We start from the raw sequence: 25,775 nt of genomic DNA, 5'->3' as shown, positions 1-25,775 counted from the left end.
AAACGTCCAGACATTCTGTGACAAACCCCATCTACATCTATCACCATCATCACATCATCATGAAAACTCATACTCACCTGTAGTTCTTGATTCCAAAGTCCTTCCTCCATCCGCTCTTCCTCTCACCTCCACCTCTTCTTCTTCTTCTTCTTCATCTTCTTCCTTCCCCTCCTTTTCTTTCCACTTAACTTCTTCACATTCCCTCTCTCCGCCCAGTGTCCACAGGCTGCTGTCACTGATTGAGCAGCCGATCTTCTGCGAGGGGCATAGCTCCAGTTGTCCACCCTCTTTGTCAGCTCTCTGGAGCATTTCCTTCAAAGCAGCCATTGAGGTGAGGGCCGGTGGCGGCTGCATGAAGATGGCCTGAGCCTGAGATGTGTACTCCCATTGGTTGCCATCACCGTCTTCCGTCTCTCTTCTCCACTTTAGGTTGTACAGTATATCTGGATCGGGAGTTATGACTGTGGGGTCGGGGTCTGGGTCAGTGATCACCTTAGTTGGAGGGGAGTTGTTCTTGTTGCGGAAACGCAGCTCTTTGAAGGTGGTGACCTTTGGACCTAACCCTGGAGTTGACCCTGATGAAGTGAGCTTCTTTGGGGTTTTCATGTCAGATTTTCTCATTGCCAATGGCGGAAGCTGCAGCGGGGCTTCAGTATCTGGTGTGAATGCTATGAGCCAATCGAATCGCTCAGGGCGTGCTGAGTTGGCAGGGACAGTGCAGACTTTGAGGGGTGGCAGGGACGGGGGAATGGGGGGTAAGGGGCGAGGAGGAGGAGGAGGGGGAGGAGAATCTGATAGCACGGGGGAGTAACGGAACGTCTCAAAGCTCATTTTGTTTGCTTTAGTTTCATATGTATTGCTGAGGCCAGTGCTATAATAAGGGTCAGAGGTTAGGCCAGTGTTCCTCTTCCTTCTCCTCGCCATCTCAGTGAACGACGTGGTTCTCAGTGTGTCCCTGCTCTCATCTTTCTTTTTGCCTTCCTCGGCTTCTCCAAGTACATCTATTCTTCTATCCCCATCCAACTTGCCTCCACTTCTCCATCCATCTCTAGCCATCCCATCGGAGTCATAGTCCTTCTCCTCCTTCCTGTTGTCTTTTTGCCTGAACTCATGCAGCTCCCCAGACCGGGAGGGGATTAGATTATCCCCATCGGCCTCGTCCTCTAACCCTCCGACACACACACCGAGCTCTGGGCTGAGTTTGAGGAGCTCGGCCTGGGTCAACCCCGCGAGCATCAATAGCTTCCGAATCTCTACATCCAATGCATGGAAGGAGGGGGGAGGAGGGAGGGCAGGTGGGGGTGGTATGGCAGGGGGAGAGGAGGAGGAGATTGAGATAACCGGTGGAGGAGGTAGAGGTGGGGGGCGTGTGGTCGGAGGTGGGAGGGACAGGGGGGTCTTTTCCTGTTCGGCTTGAAGAGCGGCGAGCCTCTGTGCTTCCTTCCTGGCAAGGTGTCGCCTCCGAGGGGGAGGGATGGGAGGAGTTGGGGTAGGGATGGATAGAGGAGGAGGAGGAGAAGAATAGAGGGTGAGGTAAGGGATGGGCTTGGAGGCAGGGAGAGGAGGAATGGATGGGGGAGATGGAGGCAGGGGTTTCTCACACCTAAAAGTGGAGAAAGTGGGGGATGAGGAATTAGGGGAGAAGGTGGAAAAGGTGGGTGTAGGAGAGGTGGAGACAGCAATGGAGGTGGTCTCCCTGCTGATGTTGATGTAGGTGTGGAGGTCGGAGCTCACGCTGGCATGACGCGTTGGAGGTTTGGGGGGTCTAGGGGGCGGCTCGACAGGGGATGGGGTGAGGGAATCTGGAACGAGAGGCTCGTCACAATCTGACGGCGCAGTGAGGTCGACCCCAGCATCAGAAAACTCCTGCGAGTCTCCCAGGCTTCCCCCGCGGCCTTTGTACAGCTTCCAGGGAATGTCAATGTTCCCCATTTCATCCAAGACATCTGAGAGGTCCTGCTCTTCCAGATCTCCTAGATCCAGCCCTTTCTCATGGAGCCTGGCGATGTGGGCCAGTTTCACCTCCCTGTTGACCTTCTCTAGGCGATCCAGGTGATCCAACCGATCCCTCAGAACGTCCCACTGTTGTTCCCCATCCAGATCCCAATGAGCCACCTGGATCACCTGGCTAAAGCGCTCCATTTTCCCAAACTCCCCTACTGATTCTAGGAAGTCAAGCAGGCCTACTTTGGTAACCTCCGAACCTAAATGTCCCATTTCTCCTTTGACCCCTAAGTAGTCAGAAGAGGGGGACGCCGGGGCAGATGGGTAGCCCTCATCTGGGGAGCAAGGGGGTATGGGGGAATGTGAAGTTGAGGAGAGGGGCTGGCGGTTAAGAGGCAGGGATGGGGGTGAACGGGCAGGGGGCTGGCATTCAGGGGCGTGAGGGAGAGAGCGAACTTTGGAGGACAGAGGGATGGACAGATCATCCTGGTCGTGGGAAGAGCAGAGAGAGGCGGACAGATCCGCACAGTCAGACTCCAGATCAGAGCAGGAACTGATGGAGGTGGAGGATGAGGAGGTAGAAGAGGAGAGGGAGAAATCCAGGAGGGAGGGGGGACAGTCGCAGCACGAGGGGACCAGTGTGTCATCATCATCGTCATCATCATCATCGTCATCATCAACCTCATCTTCATCATCATCGACATCGATATCGATATCCCCACTGCTCTCTTCCTCGTCGTCCTCTTCCTCTACCTTTACAGATTTCTTGTTGTCTACATCAGGGCTTTCTTTTGCTTCCTTCACCTCTTTCTTTGGACCAGCAGCGGGGCCGGCAGAGGGCTGCAGCTGGGGCGGAGCTTGTGAGGGACTCGTCTGTGCCTGGTCCTTGGCCCCTGTCCCATCCTGCCTCTGGGGCAATGGGGGTGGAGGAGGCTGAAGCTGCAGTTGTTGTCTGAGAGAGATGGTGTTGTTGTTGTTGTGGTTATGGTTGAACATACTGTTGTTGTCCTGTGGGGAGCGGCCATCGCAGCACAGGCAAGGAAGGCTCGGCTCGTTACAGTTCGGGTCAAGAGGGAGAAGAGAGGGAAGGGGAGGAGCGGGTGGAGGTGCAATTTTGGATGCGGCCGGTGCACGCGCGCTCTTGGGTTTGGGCTTAGCTAAATTGGATGGGGTGGAACCCTGTTTCTGTAGGCCCAATCTGGACTGACCTACTGGAGGTCGGGGCTGCACCCCCACCCTGGTCCTGGAGGTTGCCGCAGGGCCTTTAGTAACCCGGCGCGGGGAGGAAGTGGGGATGGTGTTCATGTTTTTATCCTCCCTCCGAAAACCAGGGCCATGAGACTTTGGTTCAGCTGAAGTATTGGTCCGTCTGCTTGTGTCAAAACGCCGCGGCCTCGGAGGCTGAGAGGGGCGGCTAGAGGATTGCATTGTGGGAATAGGACTTTTGGGACACTCAGATATTTTTGTTGCTATAGAAACAGAGGTTCTAAAGGATGGAGAGATCCAAACTGTGACTGGCCGTGACGGTCACATCTTGGCTTGACTCCCAAGACCCTGTAACATCAAAGGAGACACACAGTCAATAGAGACTAGGAGGAAACTCTGCTGTGTTCATCAGGGACCTTTTCCTTGTTCTACACATGCTTTCACATTAGACTAAAGCTTTGAAGTTAAAATCATCATCTGGACTATTCATTATAGCTCAATTGCTTTTGGGCTTTCTACTTTATAATTATCTCAGACTCGGTCCCAGTTTTGGGAGAACATAGTAGTAGTATGAACACACAAATTGTGTCTTGTTAACCTCTCTTTTTCTCACACTTTCATGTTTCTACCCTCTTATAAAAAGCACATTCTCAAACACCAACACGTATACAATGATACAAAAAAAAAAGGAAAAATTACACTGCATTTTTTTGCTGAATAATACAATAGCTGCAATCAATGCAGCAGTAATGCTGTGGAAATGGCTTCTCTACATAATTTCTGTAATAGCATTTGAAAATTATCTCAACATAATTGTTTTGGGAACACTGAGATGCTGTAATGCTTAGGATTTGTTTTGATAAAATGAGTTCTTGAATAACCTATGCAATAGATTTTCCAGTGCCAGTTCATTTCTATGCAGGTGTGTTATGCATAGTAACCATACACCTTGTTTGGGAGGTCGTCTGGTACTTTTTTCCCTTGGATGAAAAAAAAAAATCTATCTATCTATCTATCTATCGATCTATCTATCTCAAACACTCACACACACCATTAGATACAAATTTATATAAAAGTCCCCATGAAAACAGTTGGCAGCTAATTTATAATTACTGTCACTCATCATCTCATCATTTTGGTCTATTATATTCTGCTTCACTGAGCAATGATGTTCATCGATTTACAGTAGTCCAGCTCTCTCCGTCTGTGTCAGTCCATCCTAACAAACTGAGAGGAGCGAGTAGGCTAGGATCTAGACCAAAAGAAATGCCATTTAAAAACGACAATATACCTACGGCGCTGACTTAACGTGATGCAAATTCAACTGGAGCATGAAGTAATCAAGCAGCAGCACTGAATAACACCGAGCCCGTCTTTTTAAAGCCCATCTAGCGAAGGCTATTGCTCACATATTCCTCCACAGTGCCCTTCACATCAGTGAAGAATATAAATCACTGAAGTGCTTGCTTACATTGGGCCTTCGTCGGAATGGCCATAAAAGCCACTAAGGCTATGGAATAAAGCAAAAAAATATATAGTATATCATCTCGTGTAGTTAAGCCATTCTCTGTACAGTATTTACCCGTGCATTTATTGATCCGAAAGAGCTGATGGAGACGGGGAGGATGGGAGAGAGGGGAGAGGGGGTGAGGGAGGGAGGGAGGCAGGAAAGAGGGGGGGGGGGGAGGGGGGTACCTTAAGCCGCATCGCCCTGCTATCCAGGCCCATCCACCCCCGCTATGACTCAAATACAATACACAATATTTATACTACATTTCACATTTATAATAACAGGCTAATACTGATAAACGCAAAAGTGTCTTCGTTCAAGAAATGACCCCCTAAAAGCGGCATTACATGTTTTTTGATCTATGTAGGCTATGGGAGGCAATAAAAGGTTTTGCTTAGAAGAATAGCTCGTGCAATTCCATTTGAAACCAAAGTAAAATATAGTAAAATAAGGAATTGACTCACGATCAGATTGAGGGAAGGATGGATGAAGGAGTCCATCTCGACGAGCGCTCCGACAACCCAGTCGGTGTGAATGTGAATCTCTCCGAGGGGTACAGCGACAGCATCTCTCCTCTCGCGAGCATCTACCAAACCACCGTCATCTCACCACCCCCCCTTTCCCAAACCACACCCCTTGCTTGCCTTATCATCACAAATCCCTCTTCCCATCCACTTCAGCTTGAGTCATCTCATCTTCACCTCCTTCAAAAGACTTAGTATATATCAAGAGGAAGAGTCTCATTTCCTCTGATCTGCTTCTAATCTACAATTCATTCATGCATTTATTATTCTTTCTTGAAGAAAATAATACTAAACCTCACACATTCACAAAAACAAGAGAGAGAACCAAACAGAGAGATTTTGTAATCTTGGTCACACGTCTTTATTAAAAGCAATAAGATATTACTCTGAGCAGTAGGCAGACTTTACAGCAGTGTAAGAAAATGAAGGAAATTAGAAAGGTGATCAATTTTGAACCTCTGTCCCAGGCTGGGATGCATCTTAACGTGCATCCTCTTTTTCAATGGTCCTCATCTAATAACAAAAGCTCTGCACAAAATTACTTTGATATGATGTAGTGTTTTCCTTCCCTTATATGTGTGCGTGTGTATATGTCTATATTTCCACCAGCAATAAAAGTGCTATACATTCCTCAGGGAGGGCTGACATGAAAGCTAAATCAATCAATGTGAGATTGATGCCGCTGGCATCCTCATCAAATCCATGGGATTTCTGGGATTCTGGAGCGGAGTAATGTCAGGTGAAACTGTACGTTAGGCATTGGGTTCAATAAACAGATAACACAGAAAAGGAGACAGTCCATTTGATGACATTCACAAGCAAACAAGCAAACATACATGAATCAAGGAAAAGAAAAAAGTAGAAAACTGCCTACAGGGTTCTTACAAATCCCAATTCTGTTCAGGTTCATTTTTGTGGAGTCACAGCCTGGTTCCATATTGGTCCCTCCCCCGACACCTCTAGCACTGGCAAACCCTATTTAAGGTAGTATGAGAGGCGTTGAGCAATGTCTCACTAAGATAAAAGTCACAGAGGAACTAGGCTAATTTAACTGACCCTTTCCAATCCTATTATAAAAAATATATCTTCTAAAGACCTCACTTCTTTCTCACTTGTTCCTCTTGTAGATTTTCTTGGCAAAGTTGAGGAAGACTGAATGGGGAAGATTTTGAGCGTGATGAGCAATGAGTTTCTGTAACCGCTGGTAACTCTCATCTTCATGTTTGTGGTACAGTGCGGGCATCTGCAGGGTGCTGTACAGCGCTTTGACCTTCTCCACACTGGCATCATCATGGCGCCCATAACATGCCTAGAGGGGGGGAAAATTAATAAGGACTTTTGCAAATGTACAAGCTCGACAATGTCTTATTGTGTAAATTGTGCACTAGATCAGAGTTCTATAAAATGTCACTCATTCTTAGGAGAATGAATGAACGTTGCATTGGATTAAATAAAGTATTAAGAAAGGAGCTAATCCAGTGTGCGGATAATCCTTTTTTGAACCACTTTTCATGACCCTTTTATCCAGCACCTGGCCTAAATACAGGTAGGCAGGTAAATACTTTATTAAGGGGAATTTAGGTTGTCTCTCTTAGGTTTGATGTGCACACTTCTACTACCCTTTTTATTCATTCTTATTCAACCCCTAAACCACGTGCATGGCACTGTTTTGCATGTGATTAAATGTATTCCAAAAGGCATGCATAAACTAATGTTTTAGCCTGCTGTTTGCTAGTTCTCTGTGGTTAAGAAATTATTTCATCAGTGAATCAAAGGTCAAATGAAAATGTATGTTGTAATACTATCAACAGACACACTTGGTCCGTTTCCATATCAGTGTGTCCATATCGCGTACAACTCTGCACATAGTTTGCTGCCACATAAATTCATTACTAATGAGGTGTGATGAAGGAGTATGGGTTGTTTTGTGAAGTCCCACCTCCAGCTCTGCCCTCTGCTCAGGCGTCATGATCCCCAGAGCCGTCACTACCAGCCAGCTGCATTTGTTATCCTGGATGTCTGTACCAATCTTCCCTGTCACAGCAGGGTCGCCGTAACAGTCCAAGTAGTCATCCTGGCAATTAAATCAATTGGAGTTATTAGGTTTCTTAGAGCACTGTATAGCCTGCCAAATACTATGCAACAAATATATGTAGTGGATGAGAACATGATGACTAATAACTGTTGATTGATGTGGAAGCTATATTACCTGTATTTGGAAGAACTCTCCCATCTCTAGTAAGATGTGCTTGGCATTATTGTGTTCCTCTTCGCTCTTGATTCCTGCCTATAATGTTATCATATAACAAACTGTAATCAGTTACACAGAACACCTGCCCCCCCCTTCAAAATCCTTAGAAAAAATGCACGATTAAATTAATGAATAAAAACCAAATGTTCAGTAGATAAAATTTTATTTGCTTTATTGACTGTATAGTCAATATGCAATGACAGAGAGGAGTAGTTGCGGTTTGCTGTATCATTTTTAGCCTTTACTTATCTAGGCAGGGTTTGCTCAGCATGTATGCTCTTTTTCAGCAAGGCTCTGCTTCATATTCATACAGTTAGATACATTTTATAACCTCAGCCTTCTACTATTATCCACTGTGTGGCTTTACTGGAGCAAATGTTCTTTGCTCAAGGGTGTTTGGACAGTAGTTTTTAGGGAGGGGGAAAGTGTTACTCATTCACTTTCCCTGGCCAGATTGTCCCAGCTGGTCTAGGGGTTTAAAATTGGCAACCTTTTGGTTAAAAGCCCAATTCTATAACCTTTGGTCTTCTATTTCATCAACTTGCCTGTTAGCTCCTTCTCTTATATGTTCAAGTCTACCATTTAAAACACACACTCACCATGTACATTGCTGCTGCCACTGGGAGGTAAAAAGAGTAGAAGGCAGTCTTGTATTTTACGATAGCTTTATACCTGAAAGATAAAATATGATTCTTTACACAAATGTTCTGGAAACCAAACTCTTACTAAACAACTTTGTTCTCCAACTTGCAACCCTTTAAAATGCAAACTTTCTTCTTATGCCTTCTTGTCAAACCCCATGTCCTTTCTCACCTCTCCATGGTGAATCTGTTGAGGTCTATCTGACCAGGGGGAGCAGTCATGAGGTCCAGAGCCTGGCCCAGCTCTGTCTGGAAAGAAACCTCGTTGAAGAGCTCGAGCAGGTGGATGTAGTAGGGCTGTTCCCTGCAGTGCCTGCGCAGTAGTCTGTAGATGGTCCCTTCCAAGAGAAAGGAATCATTGATGGCATCCAGACCCACTCCATCCTTAAAGAGAAACAGGCAAATCGTTTACATTAGACACATCGCACACCACCAACTCTGGAAAATAAATAACCACACTATTAAAAACGTGTATTTTAGTCTTTCTTTCTCTAAAATATATACCGTCTCACCTTCTTGTACCAGCAGGGTTGTCCTCTCCGAGTCACAGATGCATCCATGATATCATCAGCCACGAGGAAAAATGCCTGAAGCTATAAGCAACAGAGACACAGTAGTAATGCTTAATGATGCAGACAGTGACACCTCTGCAAAGTGTTAATTGAAATCATTACAGCAGACACTCTGAGTCTGTGCTTGTGAGTTAAGGTTTTAGCTATCTACACAAAAGCTTACATGAATACTATCACATCACAAGCTCAGTTTTAACTGATACAACTGGTACAACTGTCCTCACCAGTTCAATGCACCAGCCAACCAGCAGAGCCCGTTGCACTATATCCTGGGTAAGCTGAGTGGGTGGGACAAGCTCCCGCAGTGAACCAATCACAGACAGACCTCGGTTCCTCTTACCTCCAGGGGCATTGTACACCAAAACCTGCGAACGAAACACCAAGGAAGAAAAGAAGAAGAAGAATGACAGTGTTCAGCAACAGCCACTTGTATCTGGTCATATAAACTCTACTACAGACAGACAACGTACCTCTTTCAACCTGTTCAGGGCATCAGCAAGCACTGGATCAGTGAAGTCCCTCTCTGTGAGCTCCATCACCAGCTCCTCAAACTGGGCTTCAAACAGCTGGGGGTCTGACAGCAGCGCCTTTTTACTGTGCGTCCCATTACAACTGCTGTCTCCCTGCAAAGACGAGGTGCACAGCAGAGGAGAAGTATGTGATAATTTAACTGAAGCGACGGTTAGCCACATGAACCGTACTATCTTAGGGGCTCTTATGAGCAAGGTCAACAGGCGTCTCATTCCAGATATGCCGGTTAACTGGCTTAAATTAAGCTGACCAACTGTTAACAATCTGAGAAAGTCAAACTCATTAGATTCTACAGTTATATAAAACAAAGTGACTTCTGGCTATGGGAACTACCAAGCTAGCTCGCTCCATGGTCGGTCAGACAGCCCAGTAAACAAGGGCTAAGAATAGATTAAGGGAATTACTATTATTAGCTAGCAAGTTACCTTGACATAGACATAAGCGTTAGCTTAGTTTGCTGCCTGCATCCAGTCTGTTACCTGAGCTGTAGCGACTGCTGCAGGTCGCTATAGCTATCATTTTCGCCAACGCGTATTGAAAGGGAGCAGATTTAACAGCCTTACCATAATAATACTGTGGTTTGAGTCCGAACCGGTGAGGATAACGCAGCAGAATCACTTCTCCAGTGTTTCTGTATCTTGCTGTCAAACTGAAGTATGTGAACGTCCCCAAAAACCAGGATATGCGGATTGTAGTTTATAGTGACGTTACTGTCAGTTTTATCACAAAGTCACTGGACTAGAGTTCCCTGCATCCCTTGCGAGTGGTGCATGTGGGCGCGGGTTTTGAAGGCATCATATGACATTGAGCGTTTTCATTGGCCAGTTGCATCGAACCAGGATGGGCTTTCGCCTTGGCTGACCAATAGGATTTAAGAAGGGGCGTGGCCTGAGTGGTGGGATTTGTCTGGCACACTGCAGATTTGTTGACAGAGATGGGAAAAGACAGAAAAAAAGAAAAGAAAAACTACTGACCTATCATTACTGTGTCGGGATTTTTGCCCCCCACAACGTGTACAAAATGTCCACATAGTGATGTTTATTTATTGTCTATAATTTATTTCATATGTTGAAATACATAACTTGCATTAAAAGTTTTGCCATTGACACTGCATTTAAAATTTGGAATAGGTGTCATATGTAGATACATTTATTATTCAGGTTTCAAGGCTCTATCCTGTTATGTCTGCCATACAGATATACATTTCTTCAAATAAATAATGTTTTCATATGCAAGACAGGAGGTAGAAACACAGCTCAGTGCCTTAATAAGAGGGTGTGTGTGTGGGTGTGTGTCTGTGTGCCTGTGTCTGTGTGTAGGCTAAGTGTATATGCATGTAAAATTTTAAAATCAGTTACATATGAGTGTATTCAAAACGTGCCTTTACTGATATGGACTCAATATCATCACTTAGTGAGCACACCAAAAACTTTCCAAAACAAAAAAACTTTTCAAGTCCAATCTGAGACACATTCAGGAAACACACATCAATACACTCCAACATCCAGTATCCAGAGCTGCCAGACCCATCAAACCTTGTGCCAGCAATCCAACACAGTTGTTTGTTTTTTTTTCATTTAACACCCCCCACCCCTCCCCCAGCCTCTAAACAAATACATCTGTACATTTATTGCAAGAGACTCATCAGTGCAATCAGAGCCATACTGCAATTTACACTTCATTATCTTACAGGATAGGGTTGCTTCAACCAGGGTCATAGATATTGCACTGTACACGGCTTACCCAACTTTGCCATTTGACATTAGACTTCCACAGCGTTTTTGTTCCAAGGCAAGCCCAGTCAAATCAGGATGCAGTAGTATGTTTGGAGCCAGCTTTGGGAACACTGCGTATCTATGACTCTGTTCTTCCCTTTCAACTATCTATTAACACAAACACATTTCAAAGGGCTATTATCAAAGGTCTTGGGTGCAAGAGAGAAAAAAGTAAGAAGCATTGTCAAAACATGCAGATAAAGACATTCTGAGGACAAGTTAGTTAGTTACACAGTCGGTCAGGATCTAATGCACAAGGTTCCTGCTGTATTTGGGAGGCTGTAGCAAAACATGCACATATTCAAATCAAACCACTGTGTCCGGGGGCCTCCCAGAGAGAATACATTTTCAAGGCTGAGCACGTGTCTGTGGTGTGATAAACCTATGTATGTGTGAGTGTCAGAGATGCTGGCTGCCTTTCTTTTGAAGGCCAATGTGGAGGTGGACAAGGATGGAGAAAGTGGTGATTTGAATTGCACACAAGAAAAAGAGAAAACTAGCAACTCAGTAAAACCTAATGTGATCATGAAACTAAAAGGCTTTCTGTGTGAGAGCTTCTATCTGCATGTACAGTCTTATCTCTGTATATCTTACATTGTACTTGGCTATGTGTGGATAGTGTAGTTTGTAGTAGGATGCCTTTTTTTTTTTACCAATGGAAGACAAAATAAGGGATTCCATGATCACTTAACCTGAGCAATTCTCTGGATAAGTAGCAAACAATGTACAAAAGGGCCAGAAGCATATTGCAACCCATGAGTATGTAGTAGACTGAGTGTATGTGGTTGTTGTAGCATAAATGCTAGAAGAGTCCCATCTCCAGTCTTGAGGAAAAGATGGTCTTGTTGTTTCCAGATGGGTACAGGGGTGGCCGGAGTGGACAGGGCAGCAGAAAGGATGCTTCTGGTGGGTTGCTCTGGGGCAATCGTGGGTCTGTTTGATCAAGTCTAGTTCTGTTAGGAGAGGAGCCAAATTGACCAGTAATAGGCATCTAGCGGCCACTTCCTCCCACTGCTGCTGGTGGGAGTGAGCTCAGTGCGGGAAAGAGCACCACTGAATAAGGCCATTCACACAGTTGGTTTCAGGAAAAGGGAGGTGACGAAGAGAAAAGAGGAGGGAAGACTTTCAAAGTTTTAGAGCCAGTTGTCTCCACCAATGTCCCAACTAAACCCTGGTCACTCTACCATTAACTTGCCTCTTTTCCTTTCCTTTCCCTTACAATCCCCCCATCTTATACCCCCCCTATTTTCCTCCTCCGTCCCTCCTTCCCCCTCCTCTCCTCCTCACAGTGCAGACTCTGAATAGAGAGCCCCTGATGACCCATGTGGCGGATAGGGCGTCACTAATCGCCGTAGTGATGCAGAGGAGGAGGAGCTTAAATCTCCACAACTACGCAGGTGGATACCCTCTGACACTGGGGCCCGGTTGCTGTGGCGCCGGTTGTGCCGGCTGTCGCTATGGGAATGGTGGTGTCCGCGGTGATGAGGATGATGGGGATGAGGGGTGGGGTGTCCTCGGCTGGCGCCCCAGGAGTTACGCCACACCTGAAGACAGTTTTATCAAAGAGAAATTTGGTTAAATAGCAGATATCATGATCGGCAGCAGCACTGAATGAGAGATAAGTAATAAGAGAAGCTTCAGAATTAATGTCATTTTAGTAGAAATAAATAAAATCTGTGAAATCAGAATTCAGTGTTGTACCTGCTCCAAGGGCAGGTGGTTGGTGGCGTTGCCCTCAGCTCCACCCCTCCTCTTAGGCCCCTGCCCTGTGTTCCCAGCATGCTCGGTGGAGGGCGCTAGGTTGCGTTTGGAGCGCTGCAGGAAGCGAGCCACCAGAACCCGGGTCACCTGAAAGAAAGACAGGAGGATCGGATAGAGGAAGGGGAAGATGGAAAGAGACAACAATGGTCCAACTTTACAGTTAAATTCTGTGACTATTGTCTTTTTGGGCGATGACAGTTTACTGCACTGATATCATTGACAGACCTTAAGGTCTCCCAGGGAACGGTGGCAGTCTTTAGGTAAGCGCAGCGGCGAGGTGGGGGGAGGTTTCGACGGCAGCTGCACCCCTGTGGCTGCTGCCTTCACGCTGCCTTTCCTGGGCAGAGCTTCAGCTGGAGGGAGAGTGGTGCGGGGCAACAGACACGCTTCAGACAGCGGCCCTGGGAGAGATGGAGTCAGAAAAAGAGAGAAAGATCATAAAGGTGTTGTATCGTATCTTTTATCATATCTTAAAACTGATTAATGGAAATAGGCCCCTAACCTGTCTCTGTGGATGTCTGAGAACCGTCCTTACTGCCCACTGAGCCAATAAAGTCACCTTGAGAAGAGGGGATGCAAGGAGAGGTCATTACCTCAGTCATTACCATATAATCCACTAAGGGGTGTATACACCTACCCTATTAATCACTAAAGTGATTCCCAAAAGTTTTTACATTAGAGCTTGCATTTCTGTGAAATCAGCAACCACCTCCTATTATAATTTGTTAGCAATGCTAGCACAAGTCAATGGGGTATGAAACCATACCTCTTAAAATCACTTGCAGGTCATTCCATATACTTCCATAGCTGTAGTAATAGTAAGAATATGTAATAGAACTTGCTCAAAGCACTTGAATGGGATTTAGAAAGCAATGGTTTCATACCCTATTGACTTGCACTAGCATTGCTAACAAATGCTAACAGGAGGCTGGTGCTGATTTCTCAGAGACAAAACACTCTAATGTCAAAATGTCTTGAATGTTGGACAATGGACATTGTTAGTGATAAGTAAATAGGATAGGCCTGTAAAATCGCTGAACCTTCACTTTAATGTTGGTGGCCTTACTTACCTGTATCAGTAGAGGAGCCGAGGCCTGGCTCGCTGTGTGACCTCACAAGGCGGAGGAGCCCATCACTATCCCTCCTTACGCTCTCTCCATCTTTCTCATTCTTGCCAACCCGTCGGCGGAGGTAGAGGGGCTGGCGGGGGAGGGGCAGCCCGTTACCCTGAACGCCCTGCTCACTGGGAGCTGAGAAGGAGGAAGAGGGAGGAGCCGAGGAGACCGACGCAGATCCTTGGCGCAAGGGGGTGGAGGGGCGAACCCGAATCTCTGGGATGGAGGAGCGCTGCTGAGAGGCGGCACCACCTATCACCTCCAGCTGGGAGCAGCTGCTAGCTAGCATGGCCTGGCGACGCAACACTGGAGACCTGGAGGAGGAGACAGGAGAGCTGAGGATGGAGCACAGTCCACAGTGTGCGTGTGTGTGTTATTGTACTGGGTACTGGCTTGATTTTAACCTGGTTACTGAGAATGTTTCACTCACAGTGCAGAACCATACAGATATAATATCACCATCAACTGGAAGTACTCCCTTTCCCTTCATGATGTCACCAATGCTTTATACATTACACATACAGTACATTACTCCACGTTTGTGTGTGTGTGTGTGTGTGTGCTTGTCCTCACCTATACGTGGTGGTAGCTGTACTGGGTGAAGAGCAGGAGTTGGACCTCTCTCCCCTGAAGAAGCGCCTGGCTCTGGGTCCTCCTGCCAGAGGACTCTCTGGTGTCTGGGACGGTGGGCCACGGAAGCTGATGTACTCCCCCGCGTCTCCCCCGTCTCCCCCCTCGCCGGCGGTGCTGTTGCCCCTCTCCCCCTGGTTCCTCACCCCAACCTCCATCAGACAGGAGTCCTCGGAGGGGGAGGAATCGTCCGGGATGTCCACGATCTCTGACATCAGCAGAGAACCACTGTCCATGGACACTGATAAAGAGAAAATGTCAATCCTTTATACTGAATGTCAAACTAAAAGAAAACAGAACTGACTAAACTGATTGAATCCACTAAGTATTCTTCCTGTACAGTACAACCTTGTTTATCTGAACCTCAGGCTTATGATTTGACTTGACTTGTAAACAAGCATAAAGAGCAGAAAAGCCTGCTATTCTTTATTAAGTGTGCAGAACTGTTGGAAGTGTTTAATTCCAAAATGCTGTATATTCATTTTAGAGAAAGATTGTTACATGTTTATTGCGCAAAAGATCAAAAATAGAACTGATGATTTAATCTAACATGTTACTGCTGTATTTTGTAAGCAAGGTAACTAACGTAAGATAACTAATAACTGACTATAATCTGTCTGTTTTACTGTCATGCCAGCAAACCTTATGTTGATGTATGATTCATATTTGTCAGTGGTTAATTTATGCAATTCTAATCATTTATAAACTGTACAGAGCATTTCAAAATGTTTGAATTCACATTAAATAGAAAGAAATGTGACAGTAATTCAATGTAACGTTCTCACAAATCATCCTTATTACTAACAGGCTTTGATATGTGAGTTATGTCATAGTCCCACTCCTTTTAGCAAATACAAGTGAATCTGAGAGAACGTGTGACAGTTTCTCACCTTCCCCACTGAAGGCAGTAGAAGTTGCTCTCTCTCCAGACAGCTCAGTGCCGTGGGTGTCAAACACCGTTGCCTTGACAGTCACAGTGGACAAGGATTAGCATGGGCAGTGGGCTCACACACACACACACACACACACACACACACACACACACACACACACACACGCACACATACATAATGCTCACCTGGCTGGCAGCTCTCTGTCCCATCACAGCTTCATAAGGAGGGGGGCAGTCAGTGGGGTAGAGAGGAACTGGACTCTCCATGGAGCCATTGTAGGTGATGCTACATATCAATGGAAAATTATCAAACAATTAATCTGGCAGTCTTGCACAGTCTATGCAATGTGTCTATATTCTATTTATTGTCTAAGTACATGCTTATATATTTTCTTATCCAGGATGTTGGTGTATGATAATAAAGTGTGTGTTTTTCTGTGTGCGGTACCTCTGAGCGTCAGTCTCAGAGCTGCAGGTGTATTCAGGTGGATAGTAGGGTGGAGGAGGGATGGGTGGAACAAACTCCTCAAAGTCCATGATGTTGGTCAGGAAGGCGTCCTGAGGAGTGGTGCATTCTGGGTTGACGGAACGAGAGCGATGAGGAGCCAGCTGGACAGGAAGAGTGAGAGACAAATCAAGATCAAACTACAGATAAACGGTAATGGGCCGCACCGCTTTTGTGCACAGTCATTTTCCATATTCAACTGTAAATGTATTCAATTTGCACGACACTTGTCATTTGAAGAAAGCCTGTCTGTTTTGTGAGAAGCGTGCTGTGTCTGCTCACCAGGTGCACCAGGTCCAGGGAGAATATGTGGATACTGCAGGTCACAGTGGACAGGGTACAGATGATGGTGGAGAGAATACTGAGACCACACGCGCTGAACAACAGGTCCTACAGAGCAATAAGCATTCAGCAAAAACATTATCCTACAGTGCATTTTATTTATAGGAAAGTACATAATTTTATGGACAAACAGGCCAAAAACAGTTTCCCGGGGACCTACTGATCAGCATCACTGGATAAAACAATGGTGAATAAGTCTTGCTCACATCCCACCCACCTTCAGCTGACGTCTGACTGAGTGGCAGTCAGCATTCAAGTAGAGCACCAGGGTCTCCTCCTCTGTGATGGAGCAGGAGTGAGTAGGCGCACAACACACACAGAGACCATTCTCCACCTACACACACACACAAATAAACAGGAATCGGTGTAAAGCATTGATCTACACACTAAAAACAAAGTCCTCCAACCGACAAGTATTTCTGGCGCATTCCTCATGCATCTGGCTGGAAGGGCATTTCAGCATGAGGGTGAAGATGAGACTCGCATAATGTTATGTACCTGGCAGGTGAGCATAGATTTGACCATCTGTGCATTCTGACAGGAGAGCATTGAGCCGGCCAGACTGAGGATCACACACACTGCAGACAGCAGCATGAACAGTGACACCTGTGGAGGAACACACACAGAGGGAACGTCTGGCTTAGAGGGGCTCCAACACACACGATATCAGAATAACACACTGGCAGTGTGGATACCTGGTCAGCCCTAGAGATGAAAAGATACTCACCACCAGAGTTAGCGGTCTCCTCCATGAGATGATCCCAACGATCCCTGATGCCACTACCTGGAGACATACACACCAAAACAAACACACCCTAATATCTCTGTTGTGGTAAGTTATCCTTTTTATATTGTTGTCAGTCAGTTTTATACTTACAAAGAAGCCGGCCCAGAAGGGGCAAGACTGCCGCACGCGGGCCGAGGAGGTGAAGGCCATGCTGGTGAAGGAGAAGGCCAGGACCATGGCCCCCAGGCCCAGGTGGCACAGCCCCAGGTACAGCAGCAGCCGTGCGCCGCCCTGCCCGCGGCCTGACATACCCCGACGGCTGTCCGACCAGCCGCGGGACCCCGAGGCCGAAGCCACACTGCTGGAGTCTGATGGCGAAGGCATGTTAGGCTTGTGGAGGAAAGGGGGTTTTGCTAGGAGAGATTTCGCTTAAGGGTCCATAAAGCAAAGTTTAGTTAGGCAGGTAAAAGTGCAGGAGAGTAAGAGAGGGAGAGACATCAGTGGCACCGATGTGTGCTTGAGTGCTGGCTTGAGAAATACACTCTGTCACAATTATGCACCAAGCTTTCCACTGGCAGGTGCCATAGGCTCTGCGCAATCCCCCATGGTGAGCGCTATTGTCCAGTCAGTGTGTCCAAGAACTTGGTCAGCAGAAAGTTGAGAATTGAGCAGCCACTACACACTCATAGCCACCGTACACACCTCATTTGACGTTTCAGTCATGGTACGAAGAATGTTCCAGTCGATATACAGTGTGTCTTTCATTCCATGCAGCTCACAGGCCACTGTAGCCAACTTAATAGTCTAGATCCTTCTTCTCTTCAGCCATTCTTCTCTGAACAAAACCACAAGGACAGAAAACGGGGCTAGTTTTCTGCTAGCATTTTTTTATTATGCTCATTTCCTTTTTCCTTCTCCCATCTCTCCATCTCCTGCTTCCCACCTCTCCCTCCTCTAGCCCGTGGCATTGCGGTAACTGGAGACCCGAGCAGGCCGCAAACCCTAAAGCATCCCACCGAAAGAAGCTGAACCCTCGTCGTTTCGCCCATTAATCGCCAAGCTTGACGCTCACCAAAGACGACACGAGTTGGTCAGTTCGTGTGTCCGGTCAGGAACAGCAACATCCGAACATGTGCGCTCCCTCCTCCGTCCTTCTGTCAGGTCCACATCTTGTCACGGGAGAAAGATGGTGAAGAGATCAAAGCCCAAGACGAGGTTGGCTCGTTCGGGAAGCGAGAATAATTTATCTCGGAATGGACAGGAACTACATGTCTTCAGTCGATTTCAAAACTGCACGACAAAAATAGCATTTAGGCTATCATGAGTCCCTTCTCAGAGATTTCGCTCTTTCCCATCTCCACCACAGGAGTTTTGCGGTGGTCCGCACGCACCTAGACCCCCCCTCCGCCGCCTCTTCCCTCCCTGCAGTCACGCGGGCATCCCGTTCAGCCCGTGTGTGTATGTGTGTGTATCCCGGACATCCACCTCACTGCCTCCCACCTGACGTCACATGAACATAACAACACAGGATTAGGCTACCTGTGTTCGGGATAACATGCGTCTTTTTATGAGTCCACGTTTTTTATTTGCCTCTACCCTCTCTCCTCTCCTCGTTTCTGTTCTCCTATTCCACTGTATAAAGCACTGACAGTGAAAAAGGATTGTATCGTGTTTGCAAACCGACACCTGCCCAACGTGATGACAAGGCACGCAGAACGTGCAGCCAACGCGGAGATGCGGCAGAGCGCGCGTATGGTCGTGGTGCTGATGATGGGAAGGAGGGGCGGTTGCTTAGCGACAGGCTCCAGCGACTATTGCTGCAGTCGCTCAATGAGAAAAAAAATTGCCTTACTCGCCGCTGCAATGGGAGTTTTATAGTTAAAAAGAAGGCGACGGGGTGGTCTAGTAGTAAGAGAGAGCCGGAGGGTCTCGGGTTCAATCCCTGCAACGACCGACACGTTGTCCATCAACTGACAACAGATATGTCTCCTGTCAAAGTGTCCTTGAGTAAGACACGGAAACCCTGTCTGCTCGCTCACTGTAAGTTGCTGTGGATAAGAGCGTCAGCTGAATGCATAAATTCTCAATTGTAGTTCAAAGGGTTGAACTCTATTTGTGCCTGCAGAAAGTTTCAAACTCTAAGACACACACCAGATTTTGCTTTTTTTTTTTTTTTTTTTTTAGCTTTTTATTCAGTAAGCAGCAAGTATGCAAACTACATACAAAGTGTTGTGAAGTCTTTACTGAATAGGAATAGGAATGTTTAACAGATGTGAAAGAAAGGAGGAAATATCTCTGTGCAGGGGAAAAAAACTGAAATGAGTAGACGGGTACCTCTGATCACTATAATTTGCAATGATCTGAACAATGCCGGAATAGGGAACCTGTCACGTCTGATACAGCTATGGTGTTGGTTTAACAGGCACTTTAGATAAAAGGCATGTCCAACTAAATCAATTCAAAATGAGGGTCATGGGAGTATTGCTGCATCCCAGCCTCACTCATCCTCTCTATTCCCTTACTTCATCCATCATTCTTTCATCTCTCCACTCATCTTCTCATATTGCACTTATCTCTGTTCCTCTCTTCCACATTCTCAATCTCTTCATCCATTGAAACAGAGCTTGTTTACCACCAGTGTTAGTTTACGTCAGTATAGCCTACCACACAGCCTGTATCAACTAGCCTCAGTCACTAAAGAAGGTATGCTTTCAGCTTCTCATAGAATGTGAACAAGAGATTTCCCGCTATATATTCCATATTTATAGGCATCTGTCACATAGATTCTGCTAAATGCATTATGAGATATATAGAGTCATACATTTGATGAGGGGAACAAATGTGTAACTGTTCAATTTCGCCACGTGTAAAGCTTCATACTCAGGTCTTTGATATCTCTAAAAGATACCTATGTGACATCAGATATTGTCACTAAAAACATGTGGGGAAACAAAATGCACCCCCCATGTCTCATATGGCGCTGCACAAATGGAATGTCTATTTTCCTGTGCTATTGATGTAATATAATACAAAATCAATTGATTTGAAACAGGGAACTGTCAAAAGTGAAAGTGCATTGAAATGAAAGACATCTTATGAATTATTGACATGAATATTTGTCTTAGATGAACACTCACAGGAAATTAAGGGTGAAAATAAAAAAAGATACGTTTATGGAACTAAAAAATGGAAAAAATTACTAAAATGTATGTTAATGACACCTGACCTTGTTCTTAATGATCATAATAACAATAATAACGGCAATCAAATTCTCATTTCCGTCAAACTCTAAAGCATATAGCAGGATCTATATGAGATGCCCATGGAATAAGCGTGTTATAAAATATCTCCTGTGATACACAAACATGACAAACTTGAATTTGAGTTGAACAAAAGTGACAAACCTTTGGGTTAAATAATAAAACCAAGATCTTATGTGAATTAAAACGGTTTACATCAGAGGGTTACTCCTCTGCCTCTGCGCTCTTTGAAAACTGCTACCTGCTCACACACATTGGCATATAAAAGAGTGGAATGGGTGGATAAAGCTGCGGTGTGATTTTTTTATGTTGCTCAGTACTATCCGGTCTACTGATGAAAAAAAAAGCTAAAAAAAACAAACAAAAAAAACCAACTCTGTTGGTCTTTACATCAGGCACTGCACAGTACTCCTCTGGGGTTGATAATGTGGTGATGAGCCAGAGAATTACAGGAAAGAATGTGAAGCCAAACAAAACGTTTGATGCCATGGTGGGGATTGATTGGTGGAATGCTGTCAGTGGTCTAGTGACATCACCACATTATCATGCTAATACATCACAGGAGATGTGGTACAAAATATGTTCTCGATGAAATAAACAAACAAATGAATGCTCTGTTGCAAAATGTCCCGAGATCACCACAGTGATGTTTCATAGCAATCAAAGGAGAAATCTATAAGTTATTTTCCTGTCACAATAGTTTTTGGAGTGCTAGAGTACAAAACACTGGCAAATGGGATACTGATCGTTTGGCATAAAAACATACTTTTGGCACCTGCATTTATTTGATATTTGAGCCCACCAGATGGAGACAGAGGACTCAGGAATTTCTCCTTTTTTCCCCCAGTAATACTGATGTGTTCTTAAATTTTGACAGCTCCTCAATATGCGTGCTACCAAGCTGCAGATCTAGAGAAGAACACATTTGGAGGATTTCTTCTCTGTACTGCTGGTGATTTTCACCTCTCGACCTGTGGGGCCCTAAAGAACGAAAAAAACAGGCAAAGTAGTTTAGAGTTTAACATGAAAATGCATGCAACAGACATATAGAAACAGTCCACATGTCCATGGACTATTTCTGCATTATCATATGAGGAACTAATGCTGCAATTTGGTATTAATGACTTACTGGTTTCTTGCTGGACTTCTGTAGTATGTCTCGTGCCAAAGCCATAAAAGACTACATAGTTAGATACATGAATAGACAGAGACAGATAAACAGATAGACAGAGATAGATAGATAGATAGATAGATAGATAGAGAGAGAGAGAGAGAGAGAGAGAGAGAGAGAGAGAGAGAGAGAGAGAGCATAATTATAGCATAGCATAAGCATAGCATAGTTACTTAAGACAGTCATGATGAAACAAGCTCAGGCATTGCTGTCTCATTACAAATAAATACACAGTCAGTAGATATTCCCACCCACTCACCTCATCAACGTTGATGCTGGACTTTGCACTGGTCTCAAAGAACCGGATCCCATGATCTTTTGCCAGCTGTCAACAACAGAACACGGACCTTGATTGCAGCACATCAGGATGTGGAGTAATAGTCACTTCCTGCTCCTTATCAAAAGTATGTTGAAAGCTGGTGCATCAAAAATGTCTGTGCAGCCCAGTATCAACCCTTTCTCAGGAAAATCACTCACATCTCATTGGTAAGAATGAGTCAAGGAAGTTGTCAACATGGCCTCATTCCTATCATTTCTTACTCTTCTTCTTCTTACACACTAACTGCTGGCAGAGTGCTAAGTTGAAAGTGAGTTTTTCTCTTCACCCCCCCCCCTGTCTTCTCTGCTGAAAACTTTGATTACTATTGCATGAAAGTGCAGTCAATTTTACATCCATCCAACCACTATTCTCTGAATGATTTCCACTGCTGCCACTAGTGTTACAGTGAAATCATTCTTTTCCAAAATTTAAAATGATGTGATACATAGGCTATGATTTCATTTCTATTACAATCCTACTCACCTTCTCTCCTGTCTCCTTGGAAACTTTCCTCTTTGCCTCAATGTCACACTTGTTACCAAGCAACATCCGACTGACACCAGCTGATGCATTCTGGGAAGAAAGGGGTGCAGTGAATTGATTAGGTCCAGTTCAAACATACTCAGACACGTATGTACGCTCATTTGCAGGCACATTTAAGGAGAGGGGATCAAAGGGGAGGAGGGCAGATGGGCAGAGCAAGCAGAATCAATCACACTTCAAAGACAACAGCAGCCGTTCTATAACAGCCATGTCTCTGAATTGAGTGAGCTCATCAGAATCACATGGTAGCCATTACTAAACCTCCTCAACTGAACTACCTGTTCATCCTCATTGTAGCTATTACAGTAAATGTTTCATTAAAAATATTGCCAGTTAAAATCTATTGTGCAATCATTCTTTTGCCAAAAGGTTTGATGTTGCAGCAAATAAAGGCCAAAAAGGCAAAGGCAAGCAAAGGTTCTGGTGACTTGAGACTTGACTTTGACTTGTACTTTGATGACTTTAAAAGGTTTCTCAAGTCTTGACAAAAGATCTTCTGTTTGTGTAAATGATTTAGATTGAAAGAGATCTGAGATTATGAGATTATGAGATTTGTTCCACCAGACAACTGAATTTAATGTTTTCTGAATTTGTATGGAATGATGATCGAATTTATAGAAATTTAAACTGATTATAAAAATCAAACTCATGATGCTCTTACCAGGTTTTTATCCTATTAAAAAGATATTGCATTGAAAAGTCCTAGATATTTTGTTTTCTTTCAGATATTAAATTGTTCTGGACTCTTGATTTGTTTTGACTTGACTTGGTCTTCTACATTTAGACTTGAGACTTAATGACATGGACTTGACATGGTCATTTACTTGGGACTCAAGCACAGCTGACTTGGTCACACCTCTGCTGTCTGCTTATCTGAACAAACACTGTCCTACTGTTCATGCTCTGTGGTGGATAAGAGGCAAGCGGTCTCACCTCTTTGATGCTTTTCATCCAGTTCTGGATGTTTTCAAAAGACTTCTCGTCTGTGATGTCGTACACCAGGATGATGCCCTGACAGAGAGGAACAGGGATTTAGAGATTTAGAGGGTCAGTCCGAGGTACAGAGTGAGCACAAAGTAGCGCTGATGTCAGTGTGATTATCCTGGTCTCTCGCTCACCATGGCTCCTCTGTAGTAGGCTGTAGTGATGGTCTTGAACCGCTCCTGCCCTGCCGTGTCCCTACACAAAGCACACACACACTCAACGTCAGAAACAAGTACATGTACTGTGTGTGAGTAAAGACGAATTAATCCCTCTCTAGGCCTTTAAAAATGATGCTGAAGTCAATACAAAGTCCATGGCATAAGTTGGAGATGTGGCAGAGTGGGGAAACACACATTTTATACGCATTTTACACTGCTGTGACAGGCTGACTTGACAGTTCTATAATAGCATAGTTGGAGAGAGAAATGACTCTCTTATATGACATGAAGTGACTTTCTGTGGCGGCCGTGTGTGTGATGGATACTTGGACAATAAACCCTGTCATAAAGTCCTGTTTTGGAGAACAAGAGGGAGGTTCCTCTTTCCTCTCAGGAAAATGAGCCGGGCAAGCAGAGGACAGAGGAACAGAAGTGAACGGATCATTGTTATCTGCCACCTAAACATGAATTAAGGCCTTTACATCAAGCCAACTAACTGTCGCTTACCAGACTTGTAGTTTCACTTTCTTTCCATCAACGTCGATGGTTTTTACTTTAAAGTCGATGCCTGAGAGACAACGGGAGGATGGGAAAGAGCAGAGGAAAGGGGGTCGGTGGGAGGGGAGGACAGACAATGAGTTAAATACCTCAGATATGAACACACACACACACACACACACACACCCTCAGCAGAGCAGCATATATAGGTCAAGCCAATTAAATCCTAAATAAGCACAGGGGAGGAAACCACATCCAATCCATCATGATTTTCACTGCGATTTTGACCCCATGGTGCGTTTCCCCTCCAGTGTCCCTGTCTCTCTCCTCTCACAAACAGATATAGAGGAAAGATGTACGCAGGCCTACACACGCTGTCTGTGGGTTTGTTTTTGTCTGGGTTTCCTGTTGGATGGACAAGCTGAGAGAGAGAGAGAGAGAGAGAGAGAGAGAGGGGCAGAGGAGGGGGTTGTCCTCTCTGCAAGCTGTGCATGCCAGAAGGCCAACCATTCTTCTGGGAACCGAGAGATGGTAAAAGAGATAGGAATGAGGGTGGGTGGACCTACGGAGAGCAAAGTGAGAGGAATGAGATCTGAGGGAGAGATGGGGGAGAGAGTTAGGGAAGATATGGCACACAGATTATAAAAAAGAAAAAAAAGAAAAGAAAAGGAGACAGAGTGTAAAGTGTAAAGTTCATAGGAAAGAAACATGAGAGCACAGACTAGTTCAGACATGAAAGCATTGAGTCTGTGAGTGTGAGAAAACTAGTTTGTTCAGAGTGGCAGGCTTCTAATGGAGGAAGAAAAATGAAATGTCAGCATTCAGGGAAAATAAATGTCACACTCCTCTGTCCCAAGTTTCAGACAGGCGAACAGTGAGCTGCTGATGCCATTTGGTAAAATATAATTAAGGGAATAAGGCAAACGTTATAGTGTAGCAACGTACCGATGGTTGATATGTATGTGGAGTTGAAGTTGTCCTCAGCAAAACGGATGATCAGACATGTTTTGCCCACTCCGCTGTCCCCGATGAGTAACAATTTGAAAAGAAAATCATACTTTTTCGCCATGGTTGGAGCTATTCTTCAAAGTTAAAACACAGCCAGCTGGTGGGGGGAAAAAGTTGGGATTGTCTCTTTCAGAAAGATCCTTTTCATCGACGTTGTGATTTATTCTTGACTGTAACTTCTCTTCAACGTGTCATTAAAATGAAACAGACTTTGTAAAGAACAGTTTGCTGCTCCATGTACGAGTGGATCTTCTTTTCCCCTTTTTCCCTTCAAACTTGTCACCGGTAAATTCCGATCCCCCTCAGCGCCTCTGCCCTGTTTGGACTGTAAAGAAATACACTTTATCCAAAGTTTAGTGCCTCGTCTCGGATCAGCCGTCAGGCCTAATCACCAAGTCTATTCACTTCTCATCTTGCTTTCCTCCAAGGGTCAACATCAGTCAGTTTACATCCATTTCATAAAAACATACCGGGGCGGCTACGTTTTTCTTTTTTTTTTTCGCCCCCCCAAAAACTTGCTGTCGGCCCAGAGCCACTGGAGGCTACGTAGTGAGGAGGCAGTGCTCAGGACCCGAGGCTCAGCCTGCAGACACCCGGCACGGACAGCAGATGGCACGTTTTGCTCAGACAAGCCCCCACCAAAAATAACTATAACGCTACTGTAATATTCATTTAGGGACTTACAGTGTGTCTGTGGTTCTCAATAATGAGTTAATGAGTTGGCATTTCGTAGCTGATTTATGGGATATTTGATCCCCTTTAATATCACTTTAATATCCTATAGGGCCTAATAGTTTTGCTGTGATAGACTATAGCTTATCCTTCAAAAGTTTATTACAGGACTACTATAGTTAGAGAATCATCTTAATGTCTTACTAATAATCATAACAGCTCAAAAGTCCACTTAA

At 45.1% G+C, this 25,775-nt stretch overlaps 3 protein-coding genes across 3 annotated transcripts; all 3 read right to left on the bottom strand.

Moving 5' to 3' along the window:
* Positions 1 to 5,535: 5,535 nt before the first annotated feature.
* Positions 5,536 to 9,859, bottom strand: fdps (farnesyl diphosphate synthase (farnesyl pyrophosphate synthetase, dimethylallyltranstransferase, geranyltranstransferase)). Its single transcript, XM_071520337.1, has 9 exons — positions 9,743 to 9,859; positions 9,119 to 9,271; positions 8,873 to 9,013; positions 8,589 to 8,669; positions 8,249 to 8,460; positions 8,035 to 8,107; positions 7,394 to 7,471; positions 7,124 to 7,258; positions 5,536 to 6,493 (listed from the first exon to the last, which is right to left on the bottom strand). Exons 1-9 carry the CDS (start codon positions 9,743 to 9,745, stop codon positions 6,293 to 6,295), a joined length of 1,077 nt encoding a protein of 358 aa, XP_071376438.1. The 5' UTR covers positions 9,746 to 9,859; the 3' UTR covers positions 5,536 to 6,292.
* A 2,378-nt stretch (positions 9,860 to 12,237) lies between these two features.
* On the bottom strand, positions 12,238 to 17,310 carry fam189b (family with sequence similarity 189 member B). Its single transcript, XM_071520417.1, has 14 exons — positions 17,077 to 17,310; positions 16,927 to 16,983; positions 16,698 to 16,805; positions 16,417 to 16,533; positions 16,140 to 16,247; positions 15,801 to 15,961; positions 15,539 to 15,638; positions 15,351 to 15,423; positions 14,404 to 14,701; positions 13,786 to 14,144; positions 13,218 to 13,274; positions 12,941 to 13,116; positions 12,656 to 12,802; positions 12,238 to 12,498 (listed from the first exon to the last, which is right to left on the bottom strand). The coding sequence occupies exons 1-14, from the start codon at positions 17,308 to 17,310 to the stop codon at positions 12,238 to 12,240; spliced, it is 2,256 nt and encodes a 751-aa protein (XP_071376518.1).
* Positions 17,311 to 20,475: 3,165 nt separating this feature from the next.
* Positions 20,476 to 25,391, bottom strand: rab13 (RAB13, member RAS oncogene family). The gene is made up of 8 exons (XM_071520279.1): positions 24,805 to 25,391; positions 23,869 to 23,929; positions 23,338 to 23,398; positions 23,153 to 23,230; positions 22,160 to 22,249; positions 21,617 to 21,682; positions 21,316 to 21,366; positions 20,476 to 21,167 (listed from the first exon to the last, which is right to left on the bottom strand). Exons 1-8 carry the CDS (start codon positions 24,926 to 24,928, stop codon positions 21,096 to 21,098), a joined length of 603 nt encoding a protein of 200 aa, XP_071376380.1. The 5' UTR covers positions 24,929 to 25,391; the 3' UTR covers positions 20,476 to 21,095.
* Positions 25,392 to 25,775: the final 384 nt, after the last annotated feature.

This window comes from Centroberyx affinis, unplaced genomic scaffold (assembly GCF_046629955.1).
Source record: "Centroberyx affinis isolate AG114_WGS23_722 - 3 ecotype Tasmania unplaced genomic scaffold, CSIRO-AGI_Caff_v1 ptg000065l_1, whole genome shotgun sequence".
NCBI classification, from domain to species: domain Eukaryota; kingdom Metazoa; phylum Chordata; class Actinopteri; order Beryciformes; family Berycidae; genus Centroberyx; species Centroberyx affinis.
Note: the sequence above shows the minus strand (reverse complement) of the source record. Positions and strands in the feature narration are given on the sequence as shown.